General features: G+C 38.3%; 1 protein-coding gene across 1 annotated transcript in view; it reads left to right on the top strand.

The window, feature by feature from the left end:
- nalcn (sodium leak channel, non-selective) overlaps nucleotides 1-18,778 on the top strand; it is a gene marked incomplete in the record, with an annotated part of 79,600 nt that extends 60,822 nt beyond the window's left edge. The window contains 29 exon segments of the mRNA XM_024287321.2: nucleotides 1-125; nucleotides 1,357-1,498; nucleotides 1,710-1,783; nucleotides 2,719-2,820; nucleotides 2,920-2,989; nucleotides 3,224-3,315; nucleotides 4,123-4,245; nucleotides 4,447-4,503; nucleotides 6,479-6,599; nucleotides 6,692-6,823; nucleotides 7,873-8,040; nucleotides 8,304-8,408; nucleotides 8,688-8,794; nucleotides 8,989-9,109; nucleotides 9,202-9,300; nucleotides 9,914-10,007; nucleotides 12,854-12,960; nucleotides 13,066-13,140; nucleotides 13,216-13,335; nucleotides 13,409-13,477; nucleotides 13,559-13,707; nucleotides 13,779-13,872; nucleotides 13,949-14,081; nucleotides 15,471-15,586; nucleotides 15,768-15,925; nucleotides 17,359-17,509; nucleotides 17,582-17,731; nucleotides 17,849-17,966; nucleotides 18,068-18,778. Of these exon segments, the coding sequence (XP_024143089.1) occupies nucleotides 1-125; nucleotides 1,357-1,498; nucleotides 1,710-1,783; nucleotides 2,719-2,820; nucleotides 2,920-2,989; nucleotides 3,224-3,315; nucleotides 4,123-4,245; nucleotides 4,447-4,503; nucleotides 6,479-6,599; nucleotides 6,692-6,823; nucleotides 7,873-8,040; nucleotides 8,304-8,408; nucleotides 8,688-8,794; nucleotides 8,989-9,109; nucleotides 9,202-9,300; nucleotides 9,914-10,007; nucleotides 12,854-12,960; nucleotides 13,066-13,140; nucleotides 13,216-13,335; nucleotides 13,409-13,477; nucleotides 13,559-13,707; nucleotides 13,779-13,872; nucleotides 13,949-14,081; nucleotides 15,471-15,586; nucleotides 15,768-15,925; nucleotides 17,359-17,509; nucleotides 17,582-17,731; nucleotides 17,849-17,966; nucleotides 18,068-18,210 (3,315 nt within the window).
- Nucleotides 18,779-19,211: the final 433 nt, after the last annotated feature.

Below are 19,211 nucleotides of genomic sequence, written 5' to 3'. Positions count from 1 at the left end.
GAAGCTAACGCTGACACCAAGGAGAAGCTACCGCTACGACTCCGGATCTTTGAAAAGTTTCCCAACAGACCTCAGATGGTGAAGATCTCCAAGCTCCCATCAGACTTCACTGTACCTAGAATCAGGTATACACATATATATGTATCTAAAAATAAAGAAAATATTTTTAAACATAGCATTAAAGCACTTTTTTGTGAAAGAGATCCGATTCAGATATAAAGGAGTTATCCACAGTTCCCTAAGCACCTTACATTCAGTTTCTTCTATTTATAACACTTCGCACGGTATTTATTGATTCAAATCCGGTCCATGTGTACTACTTCCCAAAAGTTTGCACTTTTCTTAAAATACATTAAGAAGTATACATTAAGAAGACAAACAAATATCATTGTGCTCTGGGTTCCTTTTTTTATTTTTTAGCTTGTAGAAGCAGCACTAAATTACATCTGATGTAATGTAATCAAAGAATCAACAGTTTTATTTAGTTACTGATTAGAGCACAGCTGTTTTTATTTCACTGCTTTCCAGAAACCCACCTCCCCCCCTGCTGTCCATCTGCTGGCTAACACTGAGAGAACTTCCTCTTTTAGACAGTATTTAACCAGGAATATCCCACTGATTCACAGATCTTTTTCAAGGGAGTTCAAGGCAAATTACTACACAACCTGAGACATTTTATACAATTAAAAAAGTAAAAAATGTAAATACAACATGCTGGTGATTTCATTTCCAGGTTTTTCAGAAAAGCATCAAACTGAAACAGAGTAGTGAGATGTGGTTAAGCTGAATTGTCGTTTGCAGAGAATTCCGGTCCGTAGGTTAGGGTTATACGGCATAAAATCCAACATATGCAGAGCCGGAAGTGAGACTTGTGTTTAAAGTATCCCCATAATCCAGAAGAAATTTTGTATGGAAAGAAACAAAAGTACAAAAACACAAAAGTGATTCTGAAATAGAACTCAACTTAAGTCGCAGCGTTTTACAAGATAATTGACATGTGGTTTAAAGCAGTGGTCCCCAACCATTTTCAAGTCAATGATAATATTTTCACGGATCGGTCTGGTACCAAGTGACCCACAGAGTCAACCCCGGGCGCTGGGGCCCACCTGCTTAAAGGACAATGACTCGGCAATTAAAATGCCCAAATGTTTGAAAGCATCAGCAACTTTACAGTTAACTGCGCCATTAGGAACAACTCCAGTGGGGGATGGTCTTCTGCTTGCCTTTATTGAAAAAAATAATATTACTTTAATTTGCAACTTATCTGTTTCAGTGGTGTAATAAATATGTGTGGCATTTTAAAGAGAAAAACAGCAAAACTTCAACCAACTTCACAACTGTTGTTTGTGTTTTAAGGGAGAGTTTTATGAAGCAGTTCATTGATCGCCAGCAGCAGGACACCACCTGTTTGTTCCGCCGTCTCCCCTCTGCCTCTTCCTCTTCCTGTGACCACTCCAAGCGCTCAGCAATTGAAGACAACAAGTATATTGACCAAAAGGTACTTTAAGATGTCATTCTTTCCCATTGAACAACTCTTAAGAATCCATTTTCTCTTGTTATAGCACTTCTTAGAAAGTAAGGTAAAAAATGTAGTAAATTAGCTGCAGCAATGGTCAATGGCTTGAATTAATATTTAGGACAAAGTGTGCAAGGAATGCTTTAAGATACTAAACAACATTACTATAGACTCTCATAATTTGATCTTTTAGCTCCGCAGATCAATATTTAGCTTTCGAGCACGCAACCTTCTGGAAAAAGAAACTACAATCAACAAAATTTTACGGTAAGACCTCTCTTTTAGGTTAATGTTGTTATTACTTACGTTCACATAAGGTTAAATCACCTAAAAGATGCTGGTAAAACAAACTTCAGGTAACTAGAATTTTAAGTAGCAACTGAAATAGACAGCAGGTAAGGATAAATCATCTGAGAGGTTTATTAAAATGTCTTCCTAACATTAACATTTATTGCTTTTTTTGGTAACTACGAGAGCATTTTCAATTATTTTAAAGCTTTTAAAGACATTTTATTGTGCTTTATCACCCAAACATACATATTTTTTGTCCAGCAATTTTTTTTTTTTTAGAATAATTGTATTTTTTGTAATTCAAATCTTCTGAAGTGATGTAAAGACTCATATGTTCCCACCTGTATCTGTTTCAAAAGAACAGACACCCCAACGTCAGCCTCATCATCCGTTAGGACGAAGTAAACGCTTAATTTGCTGTTCAGCATGGCAGAGCTGGCACTAAGTGCAGATTAGCTCGCTGACACAGTGTCCAATCCCCTCCTCCCCACGCCCTAACCAATATTCTGTCTGTCTTTGAGCTAGACAGCAGATCAGTAGTCCCGGCACGTTCTGTCTGGCACGCCATCTTTCACACAAGCGGGCAATTAGGCTGAAATATTGACACAAGCAAGCACACGGTCCGGCAAAGATGGGTATTCGCGTCTGCTTATTACCAATAAACAAGTAATCGTTCAGAGTTGCCACAAATGATACAAATAGACAAGCTGGTGGTGTCCGGTGTCATTACCTCTTCTCTGGGCATGTCTCCACTATCTGACAGAAAACAGGCAAAGATTGGGTCTCACAGTGACAATGTCCCTAAATTTATGAGTCAACAGATATAGGTTTGGACGTCACATAGAAACCTTGTCCTACCATTTTTTGTTTTTAAATTGCTCCAGATGCCTTATATATTTATTCATTTTCAGGGCTTGTACTAGACAACGGATGCTAAGCGGATCCTTTGAGGGCCAGCCAGCCAAGGAGAGATCCATACTCAGCGTGCAGCACCACATCAGACAAGAGCGCAGGTCTGACACACCACTGCTGATCTTTTATATGTCAGCAAGTAATTGTGCATTCCTTGTCAAAAGTCAACACTTGAAATGCCTGCTTTTACCTTTCTGCAGATCTCTACGACATGGCTCGACCAGTCAGAGGATCAGTCGAGGAAAGTCGCTCGAGACTCTCACCCAAGATGTAAGCACAAAGTCAGACACTTGGAGACATTAGGGTTTGGGTACTGGTATTGTCTCATAGAATCAATTTTTTATTTAAAAAATGCATATTAGGTAAGGGAGTAATGATTAATCGATGAAGCGATTTCTATTCCTACAATCCAACCAAATGGATCGGTCTGAGAAAATCCCTAATGTTAAGTCATTTAGCCACAACAAAAAGCAACATACATTTTTAACATGTTTATATCAACAGCATTCAAGCACTGTGCGCTACCGCAACGCCCAGCGAGAGGACAGCGAAATCAAGATGATCCAAGAAAAGAAAGAACAAGCTGAAATGAAAAGGTACTTTCTTAAAGACAAGGAAAAATTGACAATTATGCCGGGTTCACACCGCACGCGGAAGCGCTGTGGTGCAGAGTGCTCGCAAAATCCACTTCACCTCCAGTTCACGCCAGACAAATTTTTTTTTGCGGCGGTCGACAGGCGCTTCTGTCCCCCAGGTCATCACAAAAACTCTGACACCTCAAGATGTTTGTATGAAACTTTTGCTTCCGAAGGTGCTGCTGGAATTTCCCAGGAGGGGGGTGGAGTTGAAGAGCACCCCAGCCCGTCCGCTACGCGCGCGCACACTCACAGTGAGCCTGCATGGAGAAATGGCATCAGCTGACTCAGAAGCGGCTCAAAAATATCTTGATGGTGAATAAATATCACCCAGAGCAGGTGTTTATTGTGGATTAAACCGACAAATTCTGGATAGAGATCCCCTCTCTCACTTATTTAATAAAAGAGTTAGCATGCGCTTTTTTAAAGCACAGAGACAGAGTGACAGTCCTCATGAAAAGTTTGCAGTCTATTGTTCTGGATTTAAAAAAAAACAACATCTCTTTATTTTGAGAAATACCCCAATGTTCTTTACTAAATGTTTACAAAGCATGATCAGAAGTGTTTTTGAGTTTGGATCGGTAACAGACATTCTTTGGCCGCGAGGGGTGGAGGGTGACATGGAGATGGGGGTTCTCCGTATTCGCGGATTCGGCGTATTTGTGGAGGTCCCTAACCCCCAACTGTATTGTCTAGTGCTACTATAACTAACTGATTAACATGCTGTTCATACGTGCTTGTTTCCTCTCCACACCTGTGGCTGAGCAGGAAGGTCCAGGAGGAGGAGCTGAGGGAGAACCACCCCTACTTTGATAAGCCTCTCTTCATCGTGGGTCGTGAGCATCGTTTCAGGAACTTCTGCCGGGTGATTGTACGGGCTCGATTTAATGCGTAAGATGACTTTATGTGCTATGGCATGTAAAACCCTTCAAGTATTCATAAGAAATATACTCAGCACATTTAAGTTTAACTTCTTAAATAAAGATAATGAAACACAACTTTGTCCAAAGGGTAAAAAATGAAGACAAACTACAAGCTTGGTTTCTTTTGCCATAATAGTGGTTATTTGGTGTCATATGAATTTATCTCCAGATCAAAAACGGACCCACTAACAGGAGCGGTGAAGAACACCAAATACCACCAGCTGTAGTAAGTGTGATGAATTATTGATTTTCCTCCCTCCCTCCCCATTGATCTGTTCATTTTACATCTGTGGAATGCTGATTAACTCTGGAGCTTATTACCTTCCTGCTGTGCTTCCCAGGTTGCGGTAAGGAATAAAAATGATAAAGTGCAGTGCTAGAATGTTTATTTATGCCCATATGAAACTTGATACAGCCAATCAGAAGGACAGATCAATTGGTGCAGATCAGTCCTTTGTTGATGAAATGCTGCATCCTCCTTTTTATAGTTTCCCTCCCCTTTTTGGACTTTTTTTCCCTAGTATTTGTATGCATCTCATGTTTTCAAGATTGTTTCCTAAATACACTATTGAGTATGTATACCTTATGATCACAATCTGCAATTGTTAGCCTTGTACTAAATTAGAAATGGCATAAACCCTGATTTTCAAATTCTGAAACTAAGGTGCTTTCATTAGATGTTAAAGCTGTTCACTTTGAGTTGATAAATGCTTTATTCAGGAAAATAAATTAAAACCTATTTAATCCATATAAAAACTCTAAACTGCATTTGTTTGCATGATATAAGTAACTTACACAAATTCAAAAAGCAGAGTTTGTTTAAATTTAGGTCCTGCTGTTCATATTAGTCCCTAATTGTGCAACCAAATGTGTATCATCTGATGTGTTTAGCTTCCAAACCCTGTCAGAGAATGGTTTATTAAAATATATCATCTAACAAATTTGGTAAAAATGCTTAGGCTTTTAGGATTTAGCTTCTTTTCACAAGTGCATGTCTGTGACCTTCGTTTCCCAGGGAGATTAAGTCTGAGCTGGGTTTGTTTTGAAGTCGCTGCCTGTTGGTGCAGACAAGAAAAACATTAAATAAAGTGTCTAACAATTTTGTCAAATAAAAGACTCGAAAAAATATGATAATAAAAAAGAAAGCACCCAGAACAATTTCTACAAACTATGATTAGGTATGATAGCATGATATAAAAACCTTAAAGACTTCGAATAAATAAATGAAAAATATTGAAAATGAACATTTATTTTCTCAATTGAAGTGTAACCAAGTACTTAAGGTCAAGTCTACGTGCTGCTACGTACAATTTGCGCATTGTCCATATATGTAAATTTGGTCTTTTGTGATACATGCATGATATACGTCATTTACAAGGGTTTCTTTGCATTTGTCATTCACAGATGTACACAGATATCCAGCCGATGGATCTTTACATGAATTCAATTTTTAGCTGTTCAAAATTTTTTGGCAGTTTCTGTGTAGTTTGCAATCATTATGTAAATCTTGCGCAATCGTGAAAGATTTTTGCGTTATGGATATGCAAATTTGTGGCTCTCCATGACTGTTCCACATATTTCCACATGTTTTACGGGGTATTCATGTATGTACCACTGATGTATAACTTTTAGATCGTGTATATGATGCACATATCACACTAAAATTATATAGTTGATACTTGAATCACTAATGAATTGCAGAATAAGCAGTGCAGTAATCACGCACAGTTCATCCATGATTTGCGTATTCTGTAACAGGTATATAAATTGGCCAATCTTTCACCCCTCAACCAGTCTATATCAAGTGGGGGTCTCCTTCTCCCCCGTCTGACTCGTCTAGACGCCCGCCGGGCCACGTGTGACCAGTTTTCATCTGCGATATACGCAAAATATACTGTATGTAGTGGCTGTGGGACGGGGCCTTTAGAAGGAATATGCCATGAACTAAATAAAATGTAAACATAATGTCTTTTTTAGCACCAAAAATATATTTTCTTTGTCCTATTTTAAGTGTCACGCAGGTTCAAGGTCTTTTTTTGTGTGTTTTTAACCTTTTAACACAGGAACTCCAGTGTTTATGTTCTTTGATGTATTGTAACTTGTTGAAAAGGTACAGTACGCTAAAGATTCTGTATTTAAGCGTCACCGATGGAGCCTCAGGTGTTAAAGGTCTGTATTTGTACTGTTGTGTGTCTTCTCAGTGACCTCCTGGGCTTAGTCACCTATCTGGACTGGGTGATGATTGTGGTGACCATCTGTTCATGCATCTCCATGATGTTCGAATCCCCCTTCACCAGGGTCATGCAGGTCCCCACGCTGCAGGTACAAAAGCAGCAGATAGATTGATGGATCCGCCACTCGGCACGAAGATCGTGAGCAGACACATCTTATTGAAGCCATTATGTCTGTTTCAGATCGGGGAGTATGTGTTTGTGATATTCATGAGCATCGAGCTCAACCTGAAGATCATGGCCGACGGTCTGTTCTTCACCCCCACAGCCGTCATCCGAGACTTTGGAGGAGTAATGGACATCTTTATTTACCTTGTAAGATCTAACAATTTCCTTTCAGCTAAGCTAGTTTAATACGGCATGCCGTTAAATGGATTTATACCTGTTGTAAAGTATCTTTTTCTTCACGACATAACACCTGGAAAATACAAGGGACAATACATCTTAGAAAGGTATAAAGAACAAAATGTTAATTTTTCTGCTTGTAAAAAGCAAAATTTTCACACAGTTTGACTACAATCTTTAACTTTTTCTTGCGAAAGCTAAATAAAGAAGAATTGTTGGTATCCAGTCTCTTATTATTTACCAGTGACATTCTATTAATTCCGATTGTGCTCATCTAAATTCAGCCACACTGGAGCGAGGTGCCATGATCCAATGCGAGGAGACTGGACATCCTCTAAAAATACTCTAACACTCTCTTAAGATTTCTGTTAACAATTTGTCACCAGATGTCAGAGCCCAGTCAGGTTCTAGCCTCTGGCAAATATTTCACTGAGAGGCAACAAATCCAGACGAGTTGAAGGAAGGTGTCCAAACTTCAAGCTGTTTTCACTTGGAATCCAGTTTGAATGTATTTCTTGCCAGCAAAATTAGACCAGAAATTCACCAGATTTTACATACAGTATGTGTACATTCCTGAAAATAGATGGGGGGCAGGAAAGGGGGGTGGGGCTTACTTCATGTAAACAGTCCCGTCCACAACACAGTGGTCAATTTCTAAGGAACTCCTCCCAATCTGGAGAAACTATGTCCTAGAACATGACACAGGCTCATTGATTTTGCTCAAAAACAGCATATTCGTGATTAATAGAGCACTGGGAAGACTTTTAAAGAAGATCAAAAGATGGTCAGAGTGGGTCATTAAAAATTAAGACATTATGTTTTTTTATGGTTTATTTTATATACTGTTTTTAGACTAATCTTTTTTTCATAACCCTTTAACACTCAAGGCATCGCTGATGACTCTTAAACACAAAATCTTTAATGTACTGTAACTTTTCAACTGTTAAAGGGTGTTAAAGGGCTCATTAACATTTATTTTGTCAGAGTTTGGTCTTCTTCTATGTATTCCCTCTCTGTAGGTGAGTTTGATTTTTCTGTGCTGGCTTCCTCCCGACATCCCGCCGGAGTCTGGAGCTCAGCTGCTGATGATGCTGCGCTGCCTGCGACCGCTCCGGATCTTCAAGCTTGTGCCTCAAATGAGGAAGGTCGTGCGGGAGGTTCTCAAAGGTTTTAAGGAGATTTTCCTGGTGAGCGTTCAGATAAAACTGCTATTGATGAAATCCTCTATCTTTCATGTGTGTTTAAAGCCTTTTTTGATAGAATGAAACCATCAAAGTCAGAAGTTTCTATTGAATCTAAGTGCATTCATTTTCTCAAATTCTATGCAGGTATTTATTATATTCTTGATGTATCAGATGGATCGATCACTGGGTAAACCGAGGTTCCCGTTTGGCTTTAGCATCAGGTTTTCTTCTGATCTGCCTTAAGCCTTTCTCTCGTTCTCCTGCAGGTCTCCATTCTGCTCCTCACTCTCATGCTGGTGTTTGCAAGCTTTGGTGTTCAACTGTTTGCTGGAAAGCTGGCCAAGTGTAACGACCCAAGTGTTATACAACGGGTACTGAAACCCAAACTCTAACATCATGTCAGAAAAACACCATTAACTTTAGGGTTGTTTTCATTGTTGTGTATTAAAGAAATTTTAATTATTAATTTGGAAAATCATTTTTAAGCCCTTACAGTGTTGATTTTTGTCACCTCAAGTTATATATAGCTGTCGATTATACCATTCTATTATTTCCTAACATATATTAAAGAATACAGCAATTAGAAAATCAGTTTGAACAATTAAGCTAATCTCTGGATGTTTTTTTGTATGTATTTTGAATTGTTATAGGAGGACTGCCATGGTATATTCCGAATAAATGTTAGCGTTTCCAAAAATCTCAACTTGAAGCTGAAGCCTGGAGAGAAGAAACCTGGTTTCTGGGTACCCAGAGTCTGGTAGGGCCTTTAGTCTCACATCTATCCAATTTATCATGGCGGTAATGTTGTTTGACGTGAAAGAAAACTAGCCCAGCTTTTGTTTTGTCGAGGAAAAGAGTCCCGCTCTCAATGAGACACTTTTTTTGTCTTTTTCTAATCAATCTTATCTTGTGGGTGTCGATGTTTGAAGCATTCTGTCTTTCATTTTCAAGGGCCAACCCTCGGAACTTCAACTTTGACAATGTTGGGAATGCTATGCTGGCTCTGTTTGAAGTCCTGTCGCTCAAAGGCTGGGTGGAAGTCCGAGATGTCATCATTCATCGTGTGGGACCGGTACTGATCCAACTTTTCTAAACCACTGAACTAAAATGTTTCTGTGTTTAACAGAGATGATCCATCATCTGAACGTGCACATGTGTTTACAGATCCACGGCATCTACATCCATGTTTTTGTCTTTCTGGGCTGCATGATTGGACTCACGCTCTTTGTAGGTGTGGTCATTGCAAACTTCAACGAGAACAAGGTAATGACATCACATGTGCAGCTGATTCACAGGTCAGCTCCTACCATTGATTGTATATGAGAACTGGAGTGAGTTTGACTTACTTCCAGCTCCATTGAAATGAAGTCAATTTAGTCGCCATTTTATTTGTGATACGGACGGCGCCATGTTGGAACCAGACATTGTCAGTAAGCAGTGATTGGTCCAAAATCTGTCAAATATTTTGAACTTTTAACATAGGGGCCAGCAAGCTCCACATACTTTTATTGAGGCCTCTGATTGACCAGTTTATAACTTCACAAAAGAAAAGATGTGAAAAAAATAAGCTAGCAGAGCAAAAAAAGTTTATTCAGACAAAAATAATAACCGAGTAATAGCTGTTTATTTCTCTATAGAAGTCGATAGGATTTTGACTTCTTGGAGCCAGCAGATACTTCCTGTTTGGAACACTAGGAGGAGTCACTCAGTCCAGTTCCCATATTCGGTCAATGCTTCTTACCAACAACTACTGTTTTGTGTATAATAATAGAAAACTTCAGTTCAGGAGCTTTCATTTGAAGATCTTCTCGAGAAATCAAATTACTGTGATATATTTGCATATGTTAGACCAGCATCTGTCTTATTCTTCTGTCAGGGTACGGCTCTGCTGACAGTGGACCAGAGGAGATGGGAGGATCTGAAGAGTCGACTGAAAATAGCCCAACCGCTCCACCTGCCCCCCCGCCCAGGTCCGGTTTGCTTCCTAAACCAACACATTCTCACTCCCAACTCATCACATGTGGACGTATGATTAGGGCCCCCCGCCACGGCTCTTTTTGATGTTTTGGGTGTCTCCAACTCGTCAAGTTTTGACGTGCTGACTGTTCCCATCAAATCAGGGATTGAGATGCAGTACCAGTTACGTTACTGGATGCGGAACCGGTACTGAGTTAGGATAGCGATGACGGATTAAGGTTTGAGTACTGGGACCGGATTAGGGTTAGGGTACCGGTCTGCATTCCGAGAGTCAGGGACCCCTAATTAGAATCTGTGGCCCGGTATGAAGCTGCCCTTGGACGGTTTGTGGCCCGGAGGTTGTGGACCCCGGCTTATTTAATGGGAACAGGTTGATAAAGACGTCAAAAGACAAACAGACAGCACGTCAAAAAACACTGAGTTGGGGGCATCTAAAAACCTGTTCCTGCACCTGTACCTAAAAATTAAACCACATAGTGAAGCTTGTCCAACATTCCAATTTCTATGCTTTTACACTGCAAAAACAACATTTTAAGACATTACAAAGACCATTGTCTCAAGAAAAAAATTCATATTTTCTGTCTTACACAAAAATAATCTTATCAAGAAAAATGATCTTAGTTCAAGAATTTTCTTTTTCAAAATAAGAATTCTTGGTAAGACAATTTTTCTTACCCTTTTGGCAGATATTTTCTCACTTATTTATGTTTTCAAATGTATAGAATTTTTGAAATATTTCTAGTGGGCTGTTTTTTCTCTGCGTGTGTTTATTTGTGTCACTTTTATGATTATATTTTATTTAGCATCCTGTGTATTTCAATTACAAAAGTGAGTTATCTGTGTCACCAGTGGCTCTAAACATTAAATCATAGCTTGCCACTTTTTTTTTACTTTTTCCACCTCACTTAGAGTAAACTACAAGTTCTGTCTGCATTTAATTTGCATCTATGGTAACAGGTGTAAACCAGTCTTCTCCTTACGAATCCCATTTTGACCTGTGTGTTAACCTGCTGTATTCCTCTATTGGAGTCGCATTGGAGCAGTTGAGGGACCTGGGTGGCGGTGTGGGAAATTACATGTTAGTACAGTAGAGACTACAAACTAACAGAAAATCAATGACTTCAGTTTTAGTCAGCACTGCAGTGAGCCCCAGCAGCAACAACCTGACTTTGATTTACATCCAGAGGTATTCACTCACCTCTGGTAACAAATCACAGCACTGACCTTTACTTCGGAGTGGCTTTTTGCAAGCTTAGACCTGCTTTGTGAAATACTTTAAAGTCCCACTAAGCTCAACTTCTGATGTGTTTTAAGTGTTTCCGGTGGTCTTTTAATCATGGTTATGCCATTTTTTTTGCCAAAACAAAAAAAACTGTCATTTTCTAGGACATAGTTTCTGCAGAGCAACGGGAGTTCCTTAGTAGTTTGCCTCAGAGTTGTGGGCAGGATTGTTCCACAGAGTAAGCCCACCCCCACTTCCCATCATCTCCTGCTGGCTTATAGGCCAAACCTAACATTACCAGTGAAACAAAAAATGGCGAGCAATATTGGAGCCATCAAGCCGTACAGTTTGGAGTCAGATGCCAGATCAGACGAGGAAAACAGAGACGTACAAGTGGAAACATCATTGTAAAGCAGAGCAGGGGGCTTGAGTCCTGCCGACTGTAGATTTTACATAACAACTACAAGCTTTTTCAAACTGCATTTTTTTTGTTTGCTCCTGATTCACAACCATTTGAATAAATAAATACTCAGAAATGCAATTTTCAGCTTAATTTTCTCTACACATGTCCCTTATCACCAGAAAAATTCCACAAGAAAATGTTAAAAACACCAAAAACATTAGGGCTGGGTTGATGAAAATCATTTTGAGTTGATCTAAGCTTAATAGATCAATAATCAACCCATAAAAGTACAGATTAATCTAACGCATAAAGCTAAAGTCCACTAGCTTGATGCTAATGTTCAATAGAATTTCCCATAGGACGGCTAATGCTAACGCTTGATCAACATAAACATACATTGCTGACTAAATGAACATCTTCATATACCCACAAGCATGAATTTTCCAAACTCTTTTAAGGAAATATATTTTGAGTAACCATTTGTGGTATAAAGCACCATTTTTTGCTCATTCTTTGCTTATTCTTCTTTAAAAATGTACTCCTATGCTGCAAGCTCCACCTAGTGGCCAAACTGAAATGCCCTCCAGGAGGAGCAGAACAATTGTTGTAGTTTTTCCTTCTGAGAATCCATGTAACACTGTTTGGTATTTACAATCTCTTAATTTCACTAATACATTTTACAGTATGTGAACTTTATCAGATTAATATGAATATACTCAAAACATGTAGTAGATTATTAATGTATTTCTAAACAAATAAATGTATAGACTCAAAATGGAATTAAATCTAATTCAACTGAGTGTTTTGAAAGAAAGAAAACAAATTGGAATTGAATCCATCCAGGATCTGGTGAATTTAATCAATTCTGGAATTTATTATCGATACCCAGCCCTAGAAAAACACATTTTTTTTAGTGGATCTTCATTAAAAATTGCATCCTTTTAATTAAAATATTTTAAAATTTAGTGATACAACTGATTAAGTTCCTGAAGTGTTAATTTTATGTATTTTTTTTTTTTTTTTTTTTTGTCTGAGCATTTTCACATCAATATCTATAAGCATATGAATCCAAAAAGACTTGTTGTAAGATGGATCAGGAGAGCCATCTTCTGGACAGTGCTAGGTACTGCTCAACAGCTGACTCACACTCACGGTGTGAATTGATCCAAAATGAAAGTATTATTTTTAATTTTATGATTTTTATCTTCTAACAGAGAATGGAGGATTCAGGGCCAAGATGTATGATATAACTCAACACCCCTTTTTCAAGCGTGGCATCGCTGTGCTGGTGCTGGCACAGTCTGTTCTCCTGTCAGTCAAGGTAATGCCACATGACTCATTAATAGCTTTTTTTCACATTTTATTTATTTATTTATTTTGTTTCTGCTGACATTTCCTAAACTCGACCCGTTTTGAATGTCTGCAGTGGGACGTGGACGATCAGGTGACATTTCCTCTGGCCACCATGTCTGTAGTTTTTACATTCATCTTCGTTCTGGAGGTGAGTTGGTTTTGAGCGTTCAGGCGGCGCTTTTACTCGGGTCCCTTCTGCTCATGTTGGCATGTTGTTTCCCAGGTGACGATGAAGCTGATAGCCATGTCTCCAGCGGGTTACTGGCAGAGTCGCAGAAATCGTTATGACCTGCTGGTCACGTCGCTTGGCGTCATTTGGATAGTTCTGCATTTTTCTTTACTGGTTAGAAAAACTCTTTTTTATCTTTTCATTTTTTTTCTTAAAATGTAAACAAATCCATCTTACTTCCTTCCAGAATGCATACACCTACATGATGGGCACATGCGTGATCGTCTTCAGGTTCTTCACAATTTGTGGCAAACATGTATGTACAGTTTTAACACTATCTAACCCTTCGATGATTGCAGCTTTAACACAAAACGTGTTTCTCCTAACATTTGTGAAGGTGACACTGAAGATGCTGCTGCTGACTGTAGTTGTGAGCATGTACAAGAGCTTCTTCATCATCGTGGGCATGTTCCTCCTCCTCCTCTGCTACGCTTTCGCGGGAGTTGTTCTCTTCGGAACGGTCAAATATGGAGAGAACATTAACAGGTGACGTCTGGCATCACCTGCACAATATCAGCAATGGGTGCTTCTAAAGAAATTGTGTCTTCCTATTGCAGACATGCCAACTTCTCCACAGCGGGAAAAGCCATCACTGTCCTCTTCCGCATCGTCACAGGGGAAGATTGGAATAAAATCATGCACGACTGTATGGTAAGAAGTCCTATAAATTCTCCCTAATATAGTAAACGTTAAAGCAAAACAGTCACTGTTCCTGTTTTGTCCACAGGTCCAAGCCCCATTCTGCACCCCAGATAAACATCGATACTGGGAGACCGACTGTGGCAACTACGCTGGAGCGCTCATTTACTTCTGCTCCTTTTATGTCATTATAGCTTACATTATGCTCAACCTACTTGTAGGTCAGTGGTTATATGTGTGTGTGTGTCATCATAATGAGGACAAAAACAGGAAATAATAAAGCTTGTTGTGTTTTTAGAGCCTGATTACAGCTAATTATATATGACTAATTACCAGTTTAATGTCATTCATGACAGCAGTAGCAATTTTAGCTAGAAAAGTTGCATTACCTGTAATAATGCTAGCGTGAATGTTTTTTGCTGAAAGTAGTCGCTGAAGATACTGAAGCTTTTTGCTGAAAATGGTGATTTAATTTACTTTAATTGCTGAAGGGATTTGCTTAAAATGCAAAAGTTATTTGCAAAATGTTAAATTTGCTAAAAGACTGGAAATGTTGTTAAAGAACTATAAAAGAGGACTGAAATTGACCTAAATTTTGAAAAAAAATTGTCGTAAAAAATCCCTAATAGTCCCAATTTTGCAAAAGTATTCTGTATGTTGCTTAAATATGAACTAAATTCCAAATTAGCCCCAAAAAACCTTAGCAGAGGCCAAATTAGCCAAAAAGCCATCACATTGCTAAAATCCTAGCTAAAATTCAAAATAGCCTAAAAATCCTCAGTAAACTAAATTAGTCAAAAGCGTTTGCCTGTTGCCAAAATAGAAACCATTTTTGTGGCCATTAAGCCATTAATTTATAAAATATAGATTTCAAAAGGGTGTTTACAACTGAGTTTTTCTTTCACTTTTGACAATAGCACGTTCAAGTTCCTTTCAAAATAAAACACATCCTGCTTAATCAGATCTTCCAGCTGCAGCAGATTTACTTTAATTAAAATTGAAAAAAACATTACATTTTCTATTATGGACTTTTGTGTCCTTTCTTCCTCTTTCTTCTTTTACTAGTAAATAAAAAAATGTCAACATTAGAATCCAACTTTTTTTTTTAATTTGTAAGTGTAAATGTAATAAGATAATGTTGCTCTGATTATAAACCACTCTGACAGTAGATTAAACCTTTTAATCTCATTTTAATCAGTTTGGCCTATCTGACATGTCAAAATCTAAACCTAAGTTAATTAATTAGTCAAGTTTAAAGTTTTCTTCAAAGCCAAAGAGCCACAATGGAGGAATAATTGTGGCTCCAGAGCCTCTGATAGCAGACCCTGATTTTACGCCATTATTGATCCATAATTTTTCATTAAATTTGCTTGTTGACTAAATTAATATTCTTGATTAAAATTAATATATAATATATGTATTTTTTCATCAAAGTCCATAAAATCTTAGCTTGAACAATTTTACAATTACAAAATGTTTTTATATGAAATGTTATTATTTAATAACTTTTTGCTTTTTTGTGGTCTTAAGAACAACTCTGTTTTTTGTTAACATAAATGTACTAATTAGAAAACTTTCTTCTTGTTTTCTTATTTTTTTACTAATCACAGCTATCATTGTGGAGAACTTCTCTCTTTTCTACTCCACTGAGGAGGATCAGCTGCTCAGCTACAATGATCTGAGGCACTTCCAGATCATCTGGAACATGGTGGACGACAAAAGAGAGGTGAGAAGCTGCTAGGACTGTAGAGTTTGTTGTCGACAAGAATAGATGATCACTGACAGTAAAAAAGCTGCACAGGAGACTCAGGAACTGCAAGGAACTGAATGACAGCAGTTACAAGGATGATTTGCCTTTTTTACTTATTTGAAAATGTATCAATTAGCTGATAAATCTTTCTTTCCAGGGCGTGATCCCGACGTCCAGGGTGAAGTTTCTGCTCCGCCTTCTCAGAGGCAGGCTGGAGGTGGACCTGGACAAAGACAAGCTGCTGTTTAAACACATGTGCTATGAGATGGAGAGACTTCACAGTGGAGGGGATGTCACCTTCCATGATGTCCTGAGGTGATTGTTCCAAACTGAGAACTCAGAGGAACTCACTTTGGCTTCTCCCATGAAAACAAAGACCTGATCACAGTTGAAAATGTGAATAACTCTAAAATGAAAAAAAAAAAAAAATGTATGTAACTCTGGCAAGTTGAATACAAATTAAGTACATTACACACGACATGGAGGAGATGGATTTAATAGGTCAACATCCAATCAGGCCACAAAACACAGTTTTTTATGTTTAAAAAAACAAAAAAAATAAATAAAAATAAAATCACTAAAGAAAGCTCACGAAATGTGAAATACTGAGGAAACACTGGGAACTTCTTATAATCAAAACAAATTCACCCAGGATGCTGGTCAATTTACACTTTCTTAACATTTTACTTGTCAATCTTATACAGTCAGAGATTTGTGGGGATTTTTGCTCCAGACTCTAAATAAAATATTCTGCACTAAAAGATCATCGACAACCCTTCGTTTTACAGTACGGTATGTACTGAGTACTGATGTATAAGGTACATACATGGTACTTATGAGGTACTTGATTCTACCTATGAGGTGTCTACTATGTAATTACATGGTACTTATAAGAGAGTAGGTACACAAAAAATTTATTTTGAGTACTTGAAGTCATATGATACGTTTATGTGTGTTTCATTGTATTTACCATGTATGAGAAGGGAGTGGGTACACAGAAAGTACCTTTTAAGCACCTTTTGGTAAGTTTATGTGCCATGTAAATACCTAGGTAAATACCATGTAAATACCCAGTAGGTACCATGTAGGTACAATGTTATTACGTAGTAAATACCATACTGTAAAAGGAAGCGTCACTAGATAATCTTATATCTTTAAACTCGTTGTTTTACCCTTCCAACTTTTAAGAAAACCTAAACTTTTGCGACTATTTAATCCAAATGTAATACCCCATTATTTCTAAGACATTACAGCATCTAAATTAAATGGAATAAAGCTTTTAGAACCTTATCATGAACTAAAAGATTTTCTAAACGTTTGACTCCCTTCTTGCTGAATTATTAGTGGGACCCTCGAAAATCCAGAATCTTTTTGCCAACTTTTTTTTTTGTGCAAACGTAGTAGTTCTGCCTTTGATGAAAGGTCATTTGAGGTCTTCCTTCAGAATGCTGTAGCAGACACTTCAGCTCAGTCACCAACCCAGCAGAATCATAATGGTTCCCACTTTGTGTTTGACAGTTGATGTCAAAAACCATTTATTATTCCTTTAAAATAACCTTTTGCATAATTTAAAGTGTTTAATTATAAATCAGTTTTGGGCAAACCTTAAATTTGGTATCTCACCTCTTCCTGTTTTACCATTTAAAGCTATTTTAAAAGCTGAAATGTAAAATGTATTCATAATAAAAATCCAGGATGTTTTTTTGACTGATATATATGGTATTTTATATTTCTTTGTCATCTTTTAGCATGTTGTCGTACCGCTCGGTGGACATTAGAAAGTCTCTCCAGCTGGAGGAGCTGTTGGCCAGGGAACAGCTGGAGTACACCATCGAAGAGGAGGTCGCCAAGCAGACCATCCGCATGTGGCTGAAGAAATGCCTCAAACGCATCCGAGCCGTAAGTTTCTTTGCATAAAAACCCCACAAAGCTTCCTTCAGTGTGTCCACATGTGTGTCATGCATCTTGCAGAAGCAGCAGCAGTCCTGCAGCATCATCCACAGCCTGAGAGAGAGCCAGCAGCAGGAGCTGAACCGCTTCCTCAACCCTCCCAGCATCGAGACCACAGTGCCAAGTGAAGACCACAACACTAACAACCCAGACAACCCCTCGCAGCCTGAGGTAAAGCCCCGCACTGCACACACACATGCACGCAGCGTGATATTTTGCAAGAACATCATATAATCTGCAGGTATGCTCTTGCGCTGGAGCAACAAAGGATGTCTTGTCTTTGTTTAGATGAGTGGCCTCCAGCAGCTTCTGAGCCCCACACTGTCAGACAGAGGAGGGTACAGGCAGGACTCTGGAGAACTGGGGAGACCCCAGAGGAAGCTGGGACAGTGGCGGCTGCCTGCAGGTGAGTGAAGTCTTGCTCAGCCTTTAAAAACACATAAAGAGGCTTTTTTTGTTTCTGAAAAGGTGAGAAAAACTAAATTTGTTGCGTTTTTGTTGTGTCAGGTCGCACAAGCGTCAAGTCTATTGTGTGTAAGATGAACCCTGTCAACGACGAGGCCTCTTCAGGGTCAGAGGTCAAGAAGTGGTGGACCCGTCAGCTGACTGTGGAGAGCGACGAGAGCGACGACAACCTCATCGACATTTAGACACAGAGCTGCAGCCATATTTGGCATTTTTTGACACAATTTGTTCATTTGCTAGCTAGCTCTGATTGCTCAGGTTTGGCAGACTTTGTGTGGACGTCCACTGATAAATCATTTAGTGAGCAGTAAAAAGTGCAAAACTCTTGGGACAGGTTTGACTTATTTCCACTTCTCATTTTTCTATGCAGATCATGTGACAGAGCAGACTCGAGAATTATCTGTAGACTTTATAAACTCATAAATACAAATCAAGATCATTTTGCTGTGTGTCTCCTTTAGCAATCACGCCAGTGTTTTTTTAGTATTTCATCCTTGTCCTTCTGTTGTCGTCAGTGTTTCTGGCTGTGTCTCCTGTAATGGTGGGCTTTGTCACTTTATACTTAAGCCAGGCCTCTACTTCCTGTTGGAAGAACAGGGCGAATTTAAATAAACTTTTACCTTTATGACTGTGAATGTCACTTAAAGTTAAATCTACTTGTATTTGTGCAGCATTACAACTTGATCTATTTTATAATGATATCAGCTACATGTACCTGTTATAATAAAGGCCTGTTAGGCATATATGAGGAAAGCAGTGTTCACTTTCTATCTTTTACAACACATGAAGAACTTAAATATTTTTTCCAACCATCAAACACACCTTTAAATAAATTTCTAAATATGTTTTGCAAGTTTTTAAAATGTGTTTTATTGAAAAAAAATGGATGTGTGCCTCACGCTTTTGAAACAAATACCTAACAATAGTAAGGATTCCTTTTTAGTGCATTTCTCCAAAAATATCTTTTAAGGTACTTTAAAATAAGACTGTACAGCCAGCTTTTCACTTCAAAAATGAAAAATAAAAAATGCAATAATATTATTGAAATTAAATGGGATGCACCTATTTTTAGTAAAATGTACAGTTGAGGAATTTAGCAAACATGAAACAAAAAAAACATCTTTAGTTTTTCAAAATTTGATTGTAAGTTCCTTTTTACTTTCTGTCATGGAACTTTTCTTAAAAA

Source organism: Oryzias melastigma, linkage group LG21 (genome assembly GCF_002922805.2).
Source record: "Oryzias melastigma strain HK-1 linkage group LG21, ASM292280v2, whole genome shotgun sequence".
NCBI classification, from domain to species: Eukaryota; Metazoa; Chordata; class Actinopteri; order Beloniformes; family Adrianichthyidae; genus Oryzias; species Oryzias melastigma.
This window is presented reverse-complemented; position numbering and strand designations above follow the sequence as displayed.